The sequence below is a fragment of the Cetorhinus maximus genome, chromosome 7 (assembly GCF_964194155.1).
Source record: "Cetorhinus maximus chromosome 7, sCetMax3.hap1.1, whole genome shotgun sequence".
In the NCBI taxonomy this organism is placed as follows: domain Eukaryota; kingdom Metazoa; phylum Chordata; class Chondrichthyes; order Lamniformes; family Cetorhinidae; genus Cetorhinus; species Cetorhinus maximus.
Genome location: NC_135885.1, coordinates 66,814,703 through 66,837,156, shown reverse-complemented (window position 1 = coordinate 66,837,156; position 22,454 = coordinate 66,814,703). Strand labels below are relative to the sequence as shown.

The 22,454-nt window shown below is 42.2% G+C and overlaps 1 protein-coding gene across 2 annotated transcripts in view; it reads right to left on the bottom strand.

Moving 5' to 3' along the window:
• Positions 1 to 22,454, bottom strand: part of rev1 (REV1 DNA directed polymerase) — a 140,409-nt gene that overhangs the window by 107,219 nt on the left and 10,736 nt on the right. For both annotated transcript variants that reach the window (XM_078545666.1, XM_078545667.1), the window contains 6 exons: positions 17,016 to 17,082; positions 16,257 to 16,389; positions 15,831 to 15,999; positions 14,557 to 14,703; positions 9,886 to 10,592; positions 3,201 to 3,308 (listed from right to left, as the gene is read on the bottom strand). In XM_078545666.1, the coding sequence (XP_078401792.1) occupies positions 3,201 to 3,308; positions 9,886 to 10,592; positions 14,557 to 14,703; positions 15,831 to 15,999; positions 16,257 to 16,389; positions 17,016 to 17,082 (1,331 nt within the window). The remainder of the gene's footprint in view (positions 1 to 3,200; positions 3,309 to 9,885; positions 10,593 to 14,556; positions 14,704 to 15,830; positions 16,000 to 16,256; positions 16,390 to 17,015; positions 17,083 to 22,454) is intronic.

Below are 22,454 nucleotides of genomic sequence, written 5' to 3'. Positions count from 1 at the left end.
ATTGGAATTAACTTGGAATATAAAATGGGTACACATAGAACCTCCAGTCCCAAAAACGTCTGCTTGAACAGTGGTTTTTGCCAAACTGCATCTGTTTGTAATAAACTATGAACATTATCACCCACAACTTTACGTACTTTCAAATAAAAATTTCTAACTAGCTCTAAAGTGTATTATACTAACTACTTTTCAAATAAAAATTCCATCAGATGGCTCTTAACAGCACAAACCAAAGTAGAAATCGCTGACATCTGTCCTGAACAATGGGATTGAATCATAATAAGTAAATTCAACATTTCTGTATGCTTCCTTTTGAATCACATTGTTACTGCCACAAGTAATTTTGTACAATTCTACTTATTGGTCCAACTTGCATTGTGCATTGAGGGCTTATAGCCATTGAAAACAGCATCTGCCTCTGAAAAAGGTCAGCACTCTACATCTTCTTTGGGTCTCCTTTTCTTCATGATCCAATGCTTCAATCCAACATCCTCAGGTTTGAAACAAACAAGTTATCCAGTAAGTAAGACCCATTACAATATTGCACCATGAAAACCTGACCTGTTAACAAAATTTACAGTTTGGATCAGCGTTACAAGTTGGACCACCAACTTGATCCAGCAACCCTCCTCCAAGTACTCCTGTAATTCATCAATGTTAAGACCTGAAGGCAGCTAACCAGGTTATTTCTGCTGCTAAATTTTCTTCATATCCATTTTGCGGTATTAAATTGGTTAGTGACCCACTACTGTTCAATCTTCACTTGGCAGCTGCTTGCTCAGGTTCTACTGAAACTGTTACCCTTGTTTGCTCAACTGCTTACAGATTCTCCATTCCATTTTCTACATTAAAACAGTGACTACCCTTTATATATGTTTCACTGGGTGTAAAGCAGTATGGAACATTATGAGGTCGAAGGACACTACATAAATGCAAGTCTTTCTTTTCCCTCCTCACAGTCCTCTCTGTTAAACTTCTGATAGCCAGATGGTGAAGGGTAAAACCAGAGCCAATCTTTATTCAGTTCAGATTTATTCAGAGTGAAACATTACAAGTATATATCTCTTAATGCAACCCTCACCCCAACATCAGCAGGCATCTCTTTATATATGTTCAAGTAACACCCCAATTAATGGCCTACACCTTCCTATAGCTACCCACAATTGATATACAATTTACGCTTTCTAACCACCTTGCTGCTGATCTTTCTCTCAGATTCAGGACTTCTGCAAACTTCCACACAAGTAAGGAACTTCCGGGATCTCAAATTATGGTCCTGTTTATCCTCTTGGCTAACCCTGTTCTCTTTTGAACTCTCTTGCAGAATTTTGACTTCTCCAACACTTCTCACTGATTTCATATTAACTACTTGGGCTGGTTACCTGTGCTCATCGATCCCTTACTCCAGAGACTTCCTTGTTATGTCTAAGATAAGATCATAAGACCTAGGAGCAGAAATTAGGCCATTCGGCCCATCAAGTCTGCTCTGCCATTCAATCATGCCTGATAAGTTTCTCAACCCCATTCTCCCGCCTTCTCCCCATAACCGTTGATCTCCATACCAATCAACAACCTATCTATCTTGGTCTTAAATCACTATGTCTACATAATTTAAGATTTTTCTTGTCCATTTATGAGCTACTTCCTCTAGCTTTTTTCAGTCATCTCCCGGTCCTACTCCATTCTCTCTCTCCTGCTCATCTCTGTCTTTTACTACCTAAGTTTGCTTTTTCTTTCAGGGAATACCCTTCCCTGACTGTCAGCCTACTCAATTTGTTTCTCCAGGAAACCTCTTCTGTCACGGTCCTAGGTCTGAGTATCAACTAAGTGAGTCATGACCGTCTGCTGCTGAAATGATCAAAACCCACAGCCTATCCATTGCTTACTTTTCATCTTCACAACAAGTTTCTAACTCCCATCCCATCTCCACTGCTGGCAAAACACTTTTGTCACCAATAAACTCTATTTCCCTGGCATTGCCCTTGCTACCCCCTAGCTTCTATGAACTGTAAACCATTGAACACTTTGCCATCATATCTCTTCCATACTAACCCCAAAGAGCTTGACTCACCCATCACTCTTTCCTCACCAATCTACACTTATTCCAGCACATAGAATTACTTCCTTATTTGCAAATCCCTCCATATTCCTAAATCATCCAATCTCTAATTTCCTTCAGCAGTGTGATTCTCTTTTGCCTTCCACTCCTCTGATTAACAACCAGTGCATTATCCTTCTCCCTCTACTCGACCAATTATGGTAGAGCCTTCAATTATCTCATCCCAGCTCTTTGAAACAACATCTCCAAACTCGTCTCCCAATCTCCCTGCCTTCCTTTAAAAGCCCTCTCAAGACACAACAAATTATTACTTTTTTACGAATTGCTTAATCTCTGGCAAGCACATACCTATTAATCTTACTAACAGTTGTTTAATTAACCTTTCCCATTCCAGTAACAACACTGGTAACACTATTATTGTCACTCAGGGACTGTATTTGACCTTACACTTAGTGCTGGATCCTAGACCAAATAAACACCGTTACAAACAGCCCAATATTGATCTAGGGTCCAGACTCAACCACATCTCAGCCTTATCCTGAACATTCCTGAAGAAAAATGCTGTGCCCACTTCATCCTAGAACTTGGCTCTGCTTACGTCTTAATTTCAGCCTGCACCATTCCCTCTTGCCACAATCACTTCTGAGAAAATCACTGCCCAAACATCTCATCCCATTCCTATTGCAGAAATATAGCTGAGATATTAATGAGTACATGTTGAAATCTTCAAATCTGGTGCCCTTATCACTATGAAAGTGTCAGTGTAGACACAGCCCATCTTGTTGGACTGCAAGGGAAAAGGTTGAAAGATTCTCTGCAGCATAGATGGTATGGGTTGATTTGTTTTTTTTAGGTAAATTTAGAAACACTTATCACAGGCAGAAATATTTCAATTAAGATTGAACCATTAAGGTGTTACAACTTGAAACCAATGGCTACCACAGGTCAAGAACAGTGGATAGGACAATAAATCTAGACAGCATTTTGCAAAGTTTATTCTCTCAAGCTGACAAATAATGTGCTCTTGAAACTCCACACAAACCCCAGTGAGATTACTCTCCCATGCTCAGTTTATACAACACAATCTACATGGTAACTTGTCAGTTGAACCACTGATAACAATAGTTTGATGTTTACAAACCTTTTAGTTCTGGATGATCACGAATGCCCACTGATACAAAGAAGCAGTCCATATCGACGTGCATTATACAGTTCTGTTGTTTTGGTGGATCTACAGCACTTGCAGTGCCTGCAAGAGAAAAAAACTGTGAACATGGAGTAAGCATTTACACACTAAATGACTTCCTAGTCCTTCAGTAGGGCAGACAGCAATTGCATGGTCATTGTGAGCAGGGTATGTCCACCTGTCATATCGGTAAAGGCCAAATATTTGCCTCCAGCGTCCATGCCTGAAACAGGCATTTTAAAAACTTATTCCTGGGATGTGGGCGTCGCTGACAAGGCCAGGATTTATTGCCCATCCGTAACACCTTGAGGTGGTGGTATTGAGCCTCATTCTCAAGTTGCTTCAGTTCCTGTGCTATAGGTACATCCACAGTGGCTAGGAATGGAGTTCCAGGTTTCTGACTCAGAAACAGTGAAGGAAAGGTGATGCATTCCCAAGTCAGAGTGGTGGGTGGCCTGCAGGTGGTAGTCTTCCCATGATTCTGCTGCCCTTGCTCGGCCTTCTAGGTGGTAGAGGTCATGGATTTGGAAGGCGCTTTTGAAGGAACTTGGTGAGTTGACGTAGTGCATCTTGTAGATTCTACATGCTGCTGCTACTGTGCAATGGTGATGGAGGGGGTGAATGTTTAAATTGATCAATGGGTGCCAATCAAGTGGGCTGCTTTGCCCTGGATGGTGCTGAGTTACTTGAGTGATGTTGGAGCTGCTCTCATCCAGGGAAATGGGGAGTATTCCGTCACATTCCTGATTTGTGCCTTGTTGATGGTGGATAGGCTTTGTGGAGTCAGGAGGTGAGTTACTAGCCACAGAGTTCCCAGTCTTTGACCTGCTCTTGTAGTCACAGTATTCATATGACTGGTCCAGTTAAGTTTTTGGTCAATGGGAATTCCATTAGTCCCTTTGTAGATGCAAATAAGGGGATATGACACCGGCACTACAAGATTGGTTTGCCCTAAGATAGCTGACAAAAGCATCAGTTGCACTCGGGAAAACCAGGTCTATATGTTCCCTTGATCTTATTCTCACTAAATTGCTGTTCACCCAACTTCCCCTCCTAGCCCCATGTTAGCCAATATTGTAAAGTTTTCTCTCTACAGGTGGTTCCCCTCTCTCCTTTAAAACAGCCATTATCACCCCTCTCCTCAAAAAAACCTTGATCTCACCTCCCTTGCAAACTACCGTCCTATCCAACCTGCTGTTCCCTCTCCAAAGTCCTTGAGTGCCTCCCGTGGTGGTGTAGTGGTATTGTTGCTAGACTAGTAATCCAGAGACCCAGGGTAATGCTCTGGGGACCGTGGTTCGCATCCTGCCATGGCAGATGGTAGAATTTGAATTCAATAAAAAAAATCTAGAATTAAAAGTCTAATGTTGACCATGAAACCATTGTCGGTTGTTGTAAAAACCCATCTGGTTCACTAATATCCTTTAGGGAAGGAAATCTGCTGTCCTTACCTGGTCTACATGTGACTCCAGACCCACAATGTGGTTGACTCTTAAATCCCCTATCAAACCGCGGCAAGATCACAAAAAAGGAATGAAACCCGACAGACCACTGGCATTGACCTAGGTACCAGAAACGACAATGGCAATCTCTGCCCTGTCGAACCTGCAAAGTCCTCCTTACTAACATCTGGGGGCTAGTGCCAAAATTGGGAGAGCTGTCTCATAGACTAGTCAAGCAACAGCCTGACATAGTCATCCTCACAGAATCATATCTTACAGATAATGTCCCTGACACCACCTTCAGGACAGACCTAGCAGAGATGGTGGCACAATGGTAGACGGTTGGGAGGGAATTGCCTCGGGTGTCCTCAACATCGACTCCGGACCCCATGAAGTCTCATGGATTTAGGTCAAACACGGCCAAGGAAACCTCCTGTTGATTGCCCCATACCGCTCTCCCTCAGCTGATGAATCAGTGCTCCTCTATATTGAGCATCACTTGGAGGAAGCACTGAGGATGGCAAGGGTGCAGAATGTACTCTGGGTGGGGGACTTCAACGCCCATCACCAAGGGTGGCTCAGTAGCACCACGACTGACCGAGCTGGCCGAATCCTAAATGACATAGCTGCTAGACTGGGTCTGTGGCAGTTGGTGAAGGAACCAACAAGAGGGAGAAACACGCTTGGCCTCATCTGCACCAACCTGCCTGCCACAGATGCACCTGCCTATGACAGTATCGGCAAGAGTGACCACCGCACAGTCGTTGTGGAGACTAAATCCCACCTTCCCATCGAGGATACCCTCCATCGTGTTTTGCGGCACTACCACCATGCTAAATGGGATAGATTTCGAACACATCTAGCAACTCAAGGCTGGGCATCCATGAGGCGCTGTGGGCTATCAGCAGCAGCAGAACTGTACTCAAACACAATCTGTAACCTCATGGGCCGGCATACCTCCCACCTAACATTACCATCAAGCCAGGGGAACAACCCTGGCTCAATGAAGGGTGCAGGAGGGCATGCCAGGAGCAGCACCAGGCATATCTAAAAATCAGACAACAAAGGCACAGGACAACTTGCATGCGGAACAGCATAAGCAGCAAGTGATAGACAGAACTAAGCGATCCCACAACCAACGGATCAGACCTAAGCTCCGCAGTCCTCCCACATCCAGTTGTGAGTGGTGGTGGACAATTAAACAACGTACTGGAGGAGGCAGCGCCACAAATATCCCCATCCTCAATGATGGGGGTGCCCAGCACTACAGTGCAAAAGATAAGGCTGAAGCATTTGCTACAATCTTCAGCCAGAACTGCCAAGTTAATGATCCATCCTGGCCTCCTCCGGAGGTCCCCAGCAACTCAGATGCCAGTCTTCAGCCAATTCGATTCACTCCATGTGATATGAAGAAACAGCTGAAGGCACTGGATACTGTAAAGGCTATGGGCCGTGACAATATTCCAGCAATAGTACTGAAGACTTGTGCTCCAGAAATTGCCACGCCCCTAGCCAAGCTGTTTCATCTACAGCACTGGCATCTACCCAGCAATGTGGAAAATTGCCCAGGAATGTCCTGTACACAAAAAGCAGGACAAATCCAAACCGGCCAATTACCGTCCCATCAGTCTACTCTCCATCATCAGTAAAGTAATGGAAGGGGTCATCGATAGTGCTATCAAGCGGCACTTGCTTATCAATAGCCTGCTCACTGACGCTCAGTTTGGGTTCCACCAGGGCCACTCAGCTCCTGACCTCATTACAGCCTTGGTTCAAACATGGACAAAAGAGTTGAACTCCCGAGGTGAGGTGAGAGTGACTGCCCTTGACATCAAGGCTACATTTGAACGAGTATGGCATCAAGGAGCCTGAGCAAAACCCAAGTCAATGGGGATCAGGGGGAAAACTCTCTGCTGATTGGAGTCATACCTAGCACAAAGGAAGATGTTTGTGGTTGTTGGAGGTCAGTAATCTCAGCTCCAGGACATCACTGCAGGAGTTCCTCAGGGTAGTGTCCTAGGCCCAACCATCTTTAGCTGCTTTATCAATGACCTTCCTTCTATCATAAGGTCAGAAGTGGGGGTTTTCGCTGACGATTGCGCAATGTTCAGCACCATTCACGGCGACTCAGATACTGAAGCAGTCCATATCCAAATGTAGCAAGACCTGGACAATATCCAGGCTTGGGCTGACAAGTGGCAAGTAACATTCGTGCCAGACAAGTGTCAGGCAATGGCCATCTCCAAAAAGAGAGAACCCAATCATCACCCCCTGATGTTCAGTGGCATTACCATCACTGAATCCCCCACTATCAACATCCTGGGCAGGGTGGGGGGTTACCATTGACCAGAAACTGAGCTGGACTAGCCATATAAATACTTTGGCTACAAGAGCAGGTCAGAGACTAGGATTCCTGTGATGAGTAACTCACCCCCTGGCTCCCCAAAGCCTGTCCACCATCTACAAGGCACAAGTCAGGAGTTTGTTGGAATACTGCTCACTTGCTTGGATGAGCGCAGCTCCCACAACACTCAAGAAGCTTGACACCGTTCGGGGAAAAGCAGCCTGCTTGATTCACAAACATTCACTCTCTCCACCACCGACGCACAGTAACAGCAGTGTGTTCTATCTACAAGATGCACTGCAGGAATTCACCAAGGCTTCTTAGACATCACCTTCCAAACCCACGACCACTACCATCTAGAAGGACAAGGGCAGCAGATAGATGGGAATACCACCACCTGGAAGTTCCCCTCCAAGTCACTTGCTATCTTGACTTGGAAATATATTGCTGTTCTTTCACTGTCACTAGGTCAAAATCCTGGAAGTCCCTTCCTAACAGTACTGTGGGTGTATCTACACCACACAGACTGCAGCTGTTCAAGAAGGCAGCTCACCACTACCTTCTCATGGGCAACTAGGGAAGGGCAATAAATGCTGGGCCGGCCAGCGAAGCCCACATCCCATGAATGAATAAATTTTTAAAAAATCCACTCCTATTTTTCCCAGAACTCCATTTCTGAATCCCTCCAAACAGGTCTCTGCCCCTGCCACAGTACTGAAAAAACTCTTTTCAAGGTCAGAAATAATAATCCATGTGACTGTGACACTTTCCTTCCTCGTCCCTTTTGACCTTTCTGCAGCCTTTGACACGGTTGACTACACCATCCTCCTCCAATTCTTTTCCACTGTCTTCCAGATGCGTGGTCTGCTCTCAATTGCTTCCATTCTTATCTATCTAAATGTACCCAGAGGTTCACTTGGAATGGCTTCATTTCCTTCCTCCCACATGTTTCTCCTGGTGCCCCCCATGGATTGATCCTTGGCTCCCTACTATTTCTCATCTATATGCTACCCCTCTGATTCATCATTCGAAGGCACAAGTTTTGACATGCACACTGACACCCAGCTTTACTTCACGGCCACCTCTCTCAACTCCTCCATTGCTGCTAAATGATCAGACTGCTTATCCAACATCCAGTACTGGGTGAGCAGAAATTTCCTTCAATTAAATATTGGGAAGGCTGAAGTCATTGTTTTCAGGCCCCGTTCCAAACATCATTCCCCAGCTACCAACTTCATCCCTCTTCCTGGTAACAGCCTGAGATTAAGCCACTCTGTTCGCAACCTTCTTGTCTCATATGATCTTGACACGAGCTTCCAACTTCAATCATGCCATCACTAAAAGCACCTATTTCCACCTCTATAACATGGCCCAACTTCACCAATGTCTCAGATCATCTGCTGCTTAAACCCTCATTCATGCTTTGTTACCTCTAGGCTTCCCTATTCCAACGCACTCCTGGCTGGTCTCCCTAATCCTACCATCTGTAAACTTGAGGTCATCCAAACCTCTACTGCCTGTTCTTAACTCGTCCATTCCCCTATTCCCCTGTGCTCCCTGATCTACAATGGCTTCCGATCAAGCAATATCTTGGTTTTAAAATTCTTGTCATTGCTTTCAAATCCCTCCATGATCTTGTCCCTTCCTACCTCTGTAGCCTTCTCCAGCCCCATAACCCTCCAAGAAACCCAGGCTCATCAAATTCTGGCCTCTTGTCCATCTTCAATTTTAACTGCTCCACCATTGATGGTTATGCCTTTAGTTGCCTAGGCCCCAAAGCTCTGGAATACTCTCCCTATACCTCTCCGTCTCTTTAAGTTGTCATCCTTTTTTAAGGCATTCCTTAAAATCTACCTCATTGATCAAACTTTTGGTGATCTGATCTAATATCTCCTTATGTGGCTTGAAGTCATATTTTGTTTTATAATACTTCTGTTAAATACCTTGGGGTGCTTCATTACATCAAAGGTGCGATTTAAGTTGTTGTTATCGGGGTTGGGGGAGGGTCCCTTAAAAAGAGTGGCTGTAAAGTTGCAACCAACAAGGTAAGTATTACAAGTATACTTACTTGAACTTGGAGCCAGTGCTCCTTCCGACCCCACATTAAATAAATGCCAGCTACTGCTGCTCCAGTCAACTACTCTCTTCCCCTCTGTTAACAAATCACACCCGTACCTGGCTACTGATCAGCCCCTCTCCCCATCCCCCAATCTAACTAATGATCACCCCCACACAGTGGTCCCTCCTTCCTCACCTACCTGAGGGTCGCTGTTAGCATTGCACCACCTCAATCTTTAGCGATGCCTTACAGTGTGTCTGCTTCATGGAAATGATGTCCAATATCTAGAGTGCCATTCAGGTGCAGGGATCACACTCTGTACCCCGGGTATGCCCAAAAATGAGCTTGCCTGAATTTCTATGCCTAAGACTTTAAGTAGGACCTGCCAGCAATGGAGCGTGGGTAAGTTCCAAACTACTATGAACAAGTGCATTGTTAAAAACTCATCTTTCATTCAAGTGAACTTTTACTTCAAATGTGTGAAATAGATGATGACTTTGTAAATCTTCCAACTACCGTATTTATTAAAAAGTGAAATTCAATTATATAAAGAACGATGTTTGTAAGCACAAAATGACAACTTCAGTGGTTCGTGTTCCAACGAGGAGCCTTACTTGAACGTAATACAAGTCAGGGATACAGATGAATCCCTGATATACTCTGCTTTTGAGGATAGAATCATTGAAGTTAGCTTATTACCTGTTCAATATTGTTTAAAATGTATGCATTCTCTAAGGTGGCTGCATAGTTAGATAAAGATCAGCATGCTTTTGAAACAAGTTATTAGAATCTTACCGGAATGGCTGGTATCAACAGGATTTCTTTGAAACTTGCTCATTTTAATCCTTTTCAGTTTCTCTCTGCCTGGATAAACACCATTACTTTGTCTTTGAAGTCTGTTCACATATTCTGTAAATTCACACTTCCACGTTGCAATGTGATGCAGTCTTGAATGGGCATAAAATTCAGATATAAAACTTGGGTCAGCAGGCTTTGAAGACCAGTGGGAAGATGCCTTGTTGGGTGAAGGCTCTGAACTACTTTTCATTTTTGAAATCCCTTGAACTGTAGGGTGGTTAGCCCCATTTATTTTAAAGCACTCATTTAATGAAGATGCTGTAGCAGTCCTAGTGCAATCAGGCAGCAAAGTACTGCCTTCTGCCAACTGCTTCTCACAGTTTCTGAAATGCATTTCACAGTCATCATTTTCTTCTTCCAGAATTTCAGGAGTTCCGAATTCCTTTTCCCACAAAGTTTCACTACAATGTTTTAAATAATCCTGTGTTTTTAAGGCACTATAAGAATTGGGCTCATTCCTTTTATAAAGAGAAAAGTGGTCTCTACAGCTATGAACTCCATTATGATTTATATTCGGAAAAGCATGCTCCAATTCCATAAGCTCAAAACCTTCATTGTTTTTGTCCCATCCATTCATTCCATTGTTAGTCTGGTTTGCTTTCTCCTTGTATTTGGCATTGTCATGGTTGTTGGTGATGCTCTTTCTAGAAGAAAGCACCAGAAATCATAACTTTTACCTTTCATTACGCAGAACAATGCACTCTCTGCAAAATGAACGTCACATATTGGGTGCATGGGATAGACCAAGGCTACATAAAGAGCAACAACAGAAAATACTGGAAATATACAACAGTTTCTTCTAAGGTTAAGAACATAAGTTTAGAGAGTGGCACTTGAACTATAAATTCATTGTATTGCATGAGGAGAGCGGCATAGCAGAAACAGAAGCAAACACTGGGAATAGTGAGCAGCAGGGACAGTTAACAAGTTTTCCAAGTTACAGGAGTAGCAACAATGGGATCAGGGGTAGAAAAGTGGTAGCAGACAGACTGCAGCTTAATTGATACATAAAATCTGCATTTTTGCTTTGGCTTCTGCACCAATCATCAAGATGTAAAAGACCTTTACTTCATATTCCACTGGCAAGTTCAAACTTTACTGACCAAAGGAAAAGTACTTTTCATCCTACCAGTTGTTCCCTCCACTTTTTAGAACACCAAAAAAAAGGACAAAAAATTCCACTGTTGCAGATAAGTTCTGCAGTGGTTCCCATGGCCACAAAATCATGGATACCACGGCTCTTGTTCATAACCATCCTTAAGAAATACAACACCTGCAACTCCTTATTGCTAAGGTATTTCACAGGTGTAAATAAGTACCGAAGTAACACATTTGTCAGTCATATTTGATATTCATTAGAAAGCTGACAATTATTAGATAAATAAAAAAAATTAGAAATCTGCATATGAAAGGAAAAACAAAATTAATTTGGGAAGAAATAAATTGAGTTACTTAACAAACTGTGATAATGCTAATGAGGCCAACATCTTTGTACAGCGAAAGCTTGAAAGAAACTCTCTTTTGCCCTTTATATTTTCCATTGACAGGTTTTTTTTATAGCTGCTTGGCTCATTGTACTTTAACAGCTACTTCTAAAAAGACTTGCATTTATACAGCACCTTTCATGACCACGAGACGTTCCAAAGTAGTTTACAGCCAATTAAGTAATTTTGAAATGCAGTCACTGTTGTAATGTGGGACAGTCAATTTCTGCACAACAAGCTCCCACAGACAGTAATGTGATAATGACCATATAATCCATTTTTCTGATGTTGATTGAGAAATAAAAATTGGCCAGGACGTTGGAGGTTAACTCCACTGTTCCTCTTCAAAATAGTGCCATGGGAACTGCAAGATCCACCTGAGACACCTTGGCTTAATGTATCTTTCGAAAGATGACACTTCTGACACTGCAGCATTCCTTCAGGGCTGGAGTGCCAGCCCCGATTTTTACGAACATACAAAATAGGAGCAGAAGTTGGCCATTTGGTCCCTCAAGCCTGCTCCACCTTTCAATAAGATCATGGCTGATCTATTTGTGTTTTGAACCCCACATTCCCATCTACCCTCTCCCCGATAATCTTTGATTCCCTTGCCTAAAAGAATTTATCTACCTCCGCCTTAAAATATTCAGTGACCCCGCCTCCTGAGGCAGAGTTCCAAAGTCACATGACCCTCAGAAAACAATTTCTTACCTCTGTCCTAATTATAAAACAGTGCCCCCTAGTTCTGGATTCACCCACAAGAGGAAACATCCTTTTCACATCCACCTTATCAATACCATTCAGGATCTTATATATTTCAATCAAGTCACCCCTCATTCTTCTAATCTCCAGTGGAAACAAGCCCAGTCTGTTCAACCTTTCCTCATAAGACAACCTGCTCATTTCAGCTATCAAATAAACCCTCCTCTCAACCGCCTCCAATGCATTTACGCCCTTCTTTAAATGAGACCAAAACTACACAGTGTTCGAGATGTGATCTCACCAACGCCCTGTGTAACTGAAGCATAACATCTGTAACTTTTATGTTTAATTCCTCTCATAATAAAGGATAGCATTCCATTAACCTTAATTACTTGCTGTACCTGCATACTAACTTTTTGTGGCTCGTGCACTAGAACACCTAGGTCCCTCTGCACCTCCGAATTCTACAGTCATTCTCCATTTAAGGAGGGCGGAGGGGCCGGAGTCCCGGTTGGGGGTATTGGAGGGGGGGGGAGAGAGCGAGGGTCTGTCTGGATGTTTACGATAGTTATCCAGAAGTTAGAAGAGGTTTTAATTCTTCTAACTTGTTCTGATTAACTATTGGTGTAACCCTGGTGAAACCATCCAAAGTTTGCGATTTAAACCGCATTTTCAGATGGTTTCCAGAGCAGGCCAAATGTCAGAGGAAGTGCGCACTGCTGGGCAATTGCCGTGCAAACCCTTAGCTGGGAACCTCTGAGAGGGATTCCTCAGCGTATCTTTGGGGTACCCCCCAATCCAATGCTGAGGAGCTCGGAGGTTCCGGCCCTATATTTAAACCTGAAAAAGACATACCAGAACTTAGCACGTGAACCTAATTTGCTACTCACTCGATCTCCATTTCACTCAGGCATAGTCTCCTCGCACACCCCTTACTGATCAAGGGTTAGGGAGGGGTTTGAACCCACATCTTCTGATACAGAGGCGAGAGTGCTACTAACTGAGCTACAGCTGACAACTTTATTTCTGCTTTATTTTCAAATCAGATTTAATTTCATCCAGATCTGGCTGTTGGACCGCTTAAAACTCTATCAGGCACTGCTCTCATCTGCTAAAACTGCTCACTATTCCAGAATTATCCTGTAATGCAAAGGTAGCCCACAGCTTATTTTCTCTACTGCAAACTGTATTCTCAAACCCCTTTCCCTTGTTCCCTCCACCCTCACCTCCAACATTAAGTGTGAGGAGCTCACGGAATTCTTTGTCACCAAGGTCGGGACCATCCAATCAGCTGTCTTTTCCTTCCACTAGCCCACCTGGTTAAACTTCCTGCAATGCTCCTCCCTGCCCTCATCCTGAAATCACATCTAGACCAACTACTAGGCCAGTCATGTCAACACCATGGATACAAGAATAGGACAGAAGCTGGGTACTTTGCAGTGAGTGGTTCATCTCATGACCCGTTCAAAGTCCACCCACCATTTAAAAGGCTCATCAACAGTATGATGAAATATCTGCACTTGGAACAGTTCAAAAACAACTGAACTCAAGAGCCTTGACACCATCTAGGACAGGGCAGCTTGCATGATCAGTGCCTCTGCCACTGGACTCAATATCTATCACTGGTGCACAATACCTGTAACATGTACAACTCACCAAGTTAGTTTAATAGCACTTCTCACCCATGTGACTGCTACAGACAGACAAGAGCAGAAATATCATGTCAGCTCCAAGCTCTCCTGCCTTCTTGGCTAAGGCATAAATTACCATTCCTCCAATATCCTTAAACACCCTGTCTAATACCACTGTGGCAGTACTATCACTAGATCAGTTTTAGTAGTGCAAGAAGGACCACCACTCCCTCAGGGTTACTAGGGTTGTGAAATAATTGTGGTCTTGCCAACATCTCCCACCTCCTGAGAATAAATATAAGACATACACAAAACAAGTGTCAGATTAAATTATATTTGGATCACACAGCAGCCTTGGGGTTGGTGGGAGTAAGAACAATCTTTAATTACTTCTGTTTCTATTGCTTGTTGCAATACAAAAAACAACTTGTAGGTTACATATTGAGACTCAGTTTGATATAACTGAGCCAACCATTTCAATAGATTAAGTGGATTAAACTTAATTTAAAACTGGATATACAGAGCATGAAACAACTGATTTAGTATAGCAAACTGCAACTGGTTTTGCATTTAGCAGACGTGCTGAATCAACCAGAACCCCATCCTAGAATCACCTGACATCCTTCTGAAAAACGATCAACATTAACTTTCATCTTGTCTTCAACTCTGAGCTAATATAACCCCCGCCAATATATCTTCAGTCTTAATGTTTGAGGCAACAAAATGAGAATTCCAGGGTAAAGAAGAAAACATTAAATCATTATTTAAAATATTAGTGTCACTGAACTTACACGTTTCTACTAAGTTTATAAATATTGCTCGGGCCTGGTGTAGGTTCTTCAGGTTTGCTCACAGTGAAGTTCAATCCTTTTTGGACACTTGACTGCTTGGTATAGAGCTGATAGGGAATGTAAGAGAGGAGGTATCCAGCTTTTATACTGCAAAGCAAACAGAAGAATCAAAATGTGTGTTAACATATTATCTCCAACAACACAGCTCTGAAAAGAACAGCAAACATTGATAAACTTCAAATGCATATATTCTCTCATTGGCAAACTATTACACAGACGAATGAAAAGTTCTTGAAGAAGAATATTTACCTAAATAAAATTGGTCTGGTTAAAAACAGTACAAGGTTGAGAAACTATACATCAAAATGGGAAAAAGTTTCCATTCCCCAGCACTGATATCCCTCAGTTAGACAAATATAAAACTAGAGTGAAATGGAAGTTTGAAAGTATAAATAGCTAGTGTTTTATTAACATACCAAAATATTCCCTCAGCAACAATGAACACATTAAATACAAGGGACCCCAACTAACCAATTAAAAATTACTCTTGCAGTCGTAAGATATAACATATGAGATAGGAGCAATAGCCCTTGCGCCTGCTCCATCATTTAATAAGATTATTGCTGATCCTCAACTTCACGTCCCCACCCAATCCCCCTGAGTCCAACGATCTATCAATCTCAGCCTTGAATATATGATTGAGGATCCGGGGCTAGAGTATTCCAAACATTCACATCCCTTGGAGTGAAGTTTCTCCTCAGCTCAACATTTTTTTTTGTACAGCACAAGTAGTTGTAAATGCTACAATTTACAGATGTTTTATCTGGATGCCTGACATGGAATGTAAATATCAAGAGTATTACCAATTGGATTGAGGGACTTAAGAGTGGAACATGCTGTGTATGGAGACAAGCTGAATTTTATTGCACTTTCTGTAATTTTCAAGTCAAAATGTTTTGTTATGGACTTTTACAAATTTTATGAATAAAGTATTTTTTGAAAAAAACAGTAACAAATACATGCTGCACTTCTATTTCTCCACCGTTACAAAAAGGCTATACATCAAATCTTGACATTTAGTATAAATCAATACTATTACCCAGTTGGCAGCTCACATAAACTTAGGTCGGAGTTTCCCTGCACCAAAACATAAATCTGCTGTGAGTCAACCTCCTGGAGGGGGATCTGACGCCTCAGTGGTTTACTGCACTTAGCGCTGTTTCCCTGCATCAAAAAATAATGGGAATTACAAGAATTATCATATTTTTACTAACCTGTCTGTAATCCAATTGGGCCGAACCACCTTTTCTTCCTTCAGTTCTTTGATTTTTGAATTTGGAAGGTTAGTGGCAATAATGTGAGTGGTTTTGGATCTCGAATAGTACATATGATACTGGCCTCCATGCAGCATCATAAGCCTTCGCAACTCATCAGCTGTTGGCTCTGAAACACAGCATGTCATTGACAGGTGGAGAAAATCAGGACTGACTTAGTATTTCAGGACCTGGCAACTATGCGAGCATAAAGTTTTATTTATCCTGCCAACATTATTTCTGGCAAATGTTCATTGAAATGTAATGAGACTCATTCTATTTAAATGAATTACTATTTGACCTTCAACTTACTGACATGAAGACAGATTAAATTGATTTCTGAAAGATTACAGCTACTCTGAATCAAATTTTTAAATCACCACGTACCTGTGTAACCATTGACATAAATTGCAACACCTCTGAAAATACAAGATGCTGTCCCTTCATTTTCTTGTTGAAGAGGAGTCTCTGATTTGAACTGTCTTTCCAGTTTGTCCATCTTTCCTGCCATGTAGCCACCCTAGGATAATTCAATAGACTTTATGAACTTTCAGCTTCATTAATTTATTTTGATACTTCACTACTAGCAAAGGTCTCCTTGAACGTAAATAAAATATTTTAATTTACATAATCCTTATCACAATTCTCAGAAATTTCTCAAGGCACTTCACACAATATGTAGGTAAAGGTACACACAGCAAGATCCTGTCAATTGGCGATGAAAAAATATTCTGCTTTTGCTGTCGGCTGAGGGAGACATGCACACTATGACACCAGGAGATTTTAATGCTCTTCTCAGAATGGTGCTATGGTATTTTAAATATCCACCCAAATGATTGGAGCATGCAGGTGGATAACTGGTTTAACATCTCATCCAGAGGATGGTATCTCTGATAATGCCTCAGTCCCTCAGTATTGATCTTGGATGTTAGCCTTTTGTGTTCAGAGGCCTAGAGTGGGACTTGCAGGTCCACAGCCTTCTGACTCAAAGGCAAGAATATTATCAATTGAGCCAGGCTGACACAAAAAAGTGAAACTGCAATTCATTTGACTAAAACTTGATTTAATTGCTATTGTCTGGTGGACAAAATTAAATGTTTACAAATAAAAATCAGAATTATTAAGGTAAATTTGTGCTGAACATACCCATTCTCTCCAGCCATCCCCTTCGCTGGCACGTTTCCTCCATCCTCCACGGCTCATAGTAGGTCCTCTGAGATTTAATTTCAAATTGTTGGTGTTAAAACATTACTGTTCAACTTTACAAATATGGACATGGACATAAAACAAAGCACAATTACTCACAATTAAAATCAGCAAGAAAATCAATATTGCCAAAATTGGCACTTCACCTTAGTAGAGCATGAAGTCAAGTATGACTTTTGGACACTTCACGGGAATGAACAATTACGTTACCTAAACTCAGTAAGTCCATCATTCATAGCCCAGGCATCTCAGGAAGCTTCAAAGTGACACAACATTCTGTAAATCTAAGAATCCATTACTTAAAAATAAGTATATCTTTCTAATGAAAACAGAAAATGTTCAAAATTCACAACAAACTGATCAGCAAATAAAAAATAAATAGGGTTTCAGAAGACGCAGCATATCCAAAGAACATATTTCCTTGAACACCTTCTCATAGCCTAAAATGCCTCAAAGTGTTATTAGTTTAATAAATATATAGAACTAGGGGGTCACTGTTAAAAATAAGGGGTTGCTCATTTAAAACAGAGATGAAGTGAATTTTTTTTATTCAGAGGGTCGTGAGTCTTTGGAACTCTCTTCCTGAAAAGATGGTGGAAGCAGTTTTTGAATATTTTTTAAGGCAGAGGTGGATAAAATCTTGGTAAGCGAGGGGGTGATAGGTTATCGGGGGTAGGTGGGGTGCAGATTTCAGGTTACTATCAGATCAGCCATGATCTTATTAAATGGTGGAGCAGGCTTGAGGGGCTGAATGGCCTACTGCTGCTCTGTTTGTATATTTAGGTGCTCAAATTTTAAAAACACTGCCTTACAGTAATGCAAACTATGTTTACCTCTAAACAGCACATACAGAATATAAAGCAAGTCTGTAATTACTCAGCAACTGCTGTAGAGTGAGCAATTCTTGAAAGCATGTTATGAGGCAGGAATACACTCAGGAATTGGATAATTAATCAAACAGTAAGTGGTGATTTAGATCTGAACCTCAAGAGATGATACAATTTTCAAAATAAGCTACAATGTCTGTTTTTCATAATTCATATGGTTTTGTATTGTTTACCGTAAGTTTTCTTATTGAGAGATTCAATCATTCCCATTCTTTGTAACTGCCATTATTGTGACAGCTTAGCTTTTCTGTACAGCTCAGCAACATGACAACGTTGTAGAATTTTGCAATATTATGATACTAAACCAGAAACACATTAGGGTCAGGCAAAAGGAAAAGAGAGTTTTACTAACAATAATGTACTGCTTTGCAGAATTTTAACAATTCTGTATTTATCACTATAGACTGTGCAAAATTAGTTGATTCTGCAATCTCATTCCTTACTCCCACCCACAGCACTCTGCTTCATGGGCACCATAATCAGCGATGTTAACCTGTAATCAATTCCAGCGCTTCATTGCTTTTAAATCTTAAGATTGCCTTTGCAGCACTTGTTGCATCAACACAATTGGTGGGCTTGTTAACAGGTTAACATTGTTGCAATTCCAAATGTTATACTATCTTCCTCATTTTTGAATTCATTTAATTCCCCATACAGGGCCTCATCATGAGCTATATTTGCACTTGTTGACTGGCAAAAGCAGCGCTGACTTCCAAGTATCTAATAAAGGCTAAGTCACTGTGGAAAAACTCCAACCAGCACCAGGTGCCATCAAAAATTGAGAGGTTGAATGTTTTTTGGCCACTTACTACAGTAAGGATAGTAAAAATATGTAATCTGATAGCCTTCCTTCTTCATTCGACTAGGAGCCTACCACAGAATATAATCTGAGATGTCTCAGAACCAACCACTGTAAAACCAGGTTGAAGCACTATAGCGAGGAATGCTCATCACTCTAAATTGTCAACAATGGTGCTTAAAAAGAATTCTCGAGTGGAATAATGTTTTTAACTAAAGCATATTTTTTCGAGAGAGGGAGAAAGAGAAAATGCTCAGAATTTAAAATATTTAATTAAAAATGCCAATCAGCAGCTTCAGGCCTCAGAAAGCCTCATGCCCTGTCAAGACCACTTACTATCTATCACCTCTACAAAATGCCTGCATGTTCTCTGCCTTGCCGACCACCCCCCTCACCACCACCACCATCAAAATGCTTTTCACCTCGACTCAATTTCTCCAATGCCCCTTTACTCAGTTTCCCAACTTCCACTCTCCATAAACTCCATACATCCAAAAATGAATCACACATAACCCGCTCTGCACTAAGCCCCACTTATGTATCACCTCTGCCCTTGTGGGCTTCTCGAGCCCAAAATATCACATTTAAATTCCTTTTGCTTCATCTAACTATTCCACCACTGCACCACACCTAAAGGGCTCAACCTAAACTACTATTGCAATCCTCTCTATCCTTAAGTTCCCTCCAATTTTCTAGCACTGGTCTTTTGCGCATCTCTTTCTCTCTTCTTTACCCCCTCCACTATTGGTGGCTAAACCGTCTCAGTCAGGGCAGGTAACCAAAAGCTTGGTTTTAAGGAACATCCTGAAGGAGAAATGCGAGGTAGAAACGTGCAGAGGTTTACAAGCTCTCTGCTAAATGATGGCCTCCAATACAAGAATCTTTGGAATTCCTGATAAACCCCTCCTACTTCTATAAAGATGGCAAAGAAGCATTTGACTCAATTCACTCTTGACCAAATGGAATAGAATGCAGACACTTCAAAGAAAAAAAAGGAGTGACCAATGACCCTTTGTTTGAGGGCTGTGGAGGGAGGGGACCAACATAATAGTCAGAGATGGATTATCAGAAAGCCTTTAAGAGCAGGGAGGGAGATAGACTGAGGCTATTTAGTGGGAGAGCTGTGGATGGTTACATCAACGTTGTGGCCTTGACAGAAACATGCCTGAGGGTTAATGACAGCTTCCCCCTAATTGACACCACGCACCCACCCCCTCCAATCCCAGTCTGGCGATACCTTCCACCAATTTCCCCCCCGGACTATTGTAGCAGCGGGTGTAGCTCTTCTCACCATATCACACTTTGTTCTGTCCTCCAACTGCTCTGGCACTTTCTCCTCCTTTGAGCCTCTCACCATGTCTCATCCCCCTCGCCTCTTGTTTAAAATCTGTTCTCTGTCATCCACCCAAGTACCGTAAAATTGTTCTCACCAAGCTTTCTTCACTGCTTTCCTACATCAGTCTCTGCACCTAGCGGCTTCTCATCCTTGGTGATTTTAGCCTCCATCTCAACTATCCTAGTCTCGCTCCTCTGAGTTCACAGTCTGTTACCCATGATGTTTCTGCAGCTACCGATTTGCTCAATTGTAGCCTCACCTCCACCGTTGATGCCTTCAAATCTAAAAAAAACCATTAGTCTCTCTTATTCTGGCCATTCTCCTGGTACAGACCTCATCTCTGTTCTCTCAAGTTCAAGGACTGCAGACTTAGGTGTATATAGCAGGTCTGGCTGAACCACTTAAAAACACTACCAGGCCCTTTCCTTGTCTGCCTGAGCTGCTCACTATTTCAGGATGATCCTGGAAATGCAATACAAAGATAAATCACCAGCTTCCATTCTCCACTGTAAACTTTCTAATTCTAAACTCTAAGCTTTCTTCCCTGTCTCCTCCACCCTCACATTAACTATCAAATGCGAGGAGCTTATGGACTACTTTGTCATCAAGAATGAGACAATCTGATCAGCTACCTCTACCATTTGCCTCCACTGGGCTAAAGTTCCTCTGAAGCTCCCCAATGTCCTAGCCCTGAACTTGCATCTTTCTCTAGTTTCTCTCTTATCGCCCCATCTTATCCATGAGAACCACTTCCTACTTCTTCAACCCTATTCTCACTAAATTGCCGACAACCTAGCCTCCGTTCCTGATCCCCATGTTAGCTGATATTATTAACAGTTCTTTTTCTTCAGGTAGTTCGCCACCCGCCACCCTTCACATGTTCATCACCCCTCTCCTCAAAAATTAACCCTTGACCTCCTGGCCCTTGCAAATTACAGTCCCATCTCCAACCTCGCTTTCCTCTCCAAGGACCTTGAAAGTATTGTCACCTCCAAATCTGTGAACAACTTTCCCAGAACTCCATGCTTGGATCCTTCCAATCGTGCTTCCTTTCCTGCCACAGTAGAAAAACAATTTTTATAAATGTCAGATTAAATCCTATGTGACTGTGACAAAGGTGAACTTTCCCTCCTCATCCTTTTTGACTTATCTGCAGCCTCTGACAAGGTCGAGCACACGATCCTCCTCCAACTCCTTTCCAATGTCATCCAGCTGAGTGGGACTACACCTGCCCGATTTTTAACTGTCTAATCATATGCAGAGCATTACTTTTCATCACTGCTCGTCCTGCTCTCACACCATTATTTCTGGTGTCCCCAAGGGATTTATCTTTGGCTCTCTTCTATTTCTCATCTACATGCTGCCTCTCAACATCCAAAAGCACAGCGTTGTTTTCCCATGTATGCCAATGACATCCAGCGCTATCTCACCACCTCTCACTCTTCCACTGTCGCTAAATTATTAGACTGCTTATCCAACATCTAGAACTGGATGAGCAGAAATTTCCTCCAATTAAATATCAGAAAAACCAAATTGTTTGGTCCCCACTATAAACCCCATTCCCTAGGCACAAAATTCAATTTTCTCCTCGACAACTGTCTAAGACTGAACCAAGCTGTTTGCAACCTTGATGTTATATTTGAGATTAGTTTCCGCCCAGTTATCTGCACTAAGACTGCCTATTTCCAATACCGAACTCTGCTGCTTCTGCAGCTAACCCACTACTGAAACTTTCATTCAAGCCTTTATTACCTCTAGACTTGACTATTCCAATGCACTCCTGGGTGACCTTCTACATTCTACCCTCTCGAAACATGGCCATCCAAAACTCTGCTGCCCATATCCTTTCTTGTACCATGTTCCATCACCCCTGTGCCTGCTGACCTACATTGGCTCCCAGTCAAGCCCTGCCTCGATTTTAAAATTCTCGCCCTTGTTTTTAAATCCCTCCATGACTTTGCCTTTCTCTATCTCTGTAATCCCCTTCAGCTCCACAACTCTCCAAGATATCTGCGCTTCTCTATTTCTGGCCTCAAGTATGCCTCATTTTAGTTGCTCTACCATTGGTGGTCATGTTTTCAGTTGCCAAGGTCCTAAGGTCTTAAATTCTTTCCTAAACCTCTCTGCTTCTCTTTCCTCCTTTAAGATGGTCTGCAAAACCTACCTTTTTGCACCAAGCTTTTGGTCATCTATACTAATATCTCCCCAAATGGTTTGGTGTCTGTTCTAGAGTTTTCCAGGCAACTTTTCTTGGTGGAAACATTGAACTTTAGTTACAAGGCAGCAGCAGCAGCTACATGTGTGCATCTAACTCTATACCCAAAGAACTCTCCTCTAGGGGTTCCCCGCGCTACAAG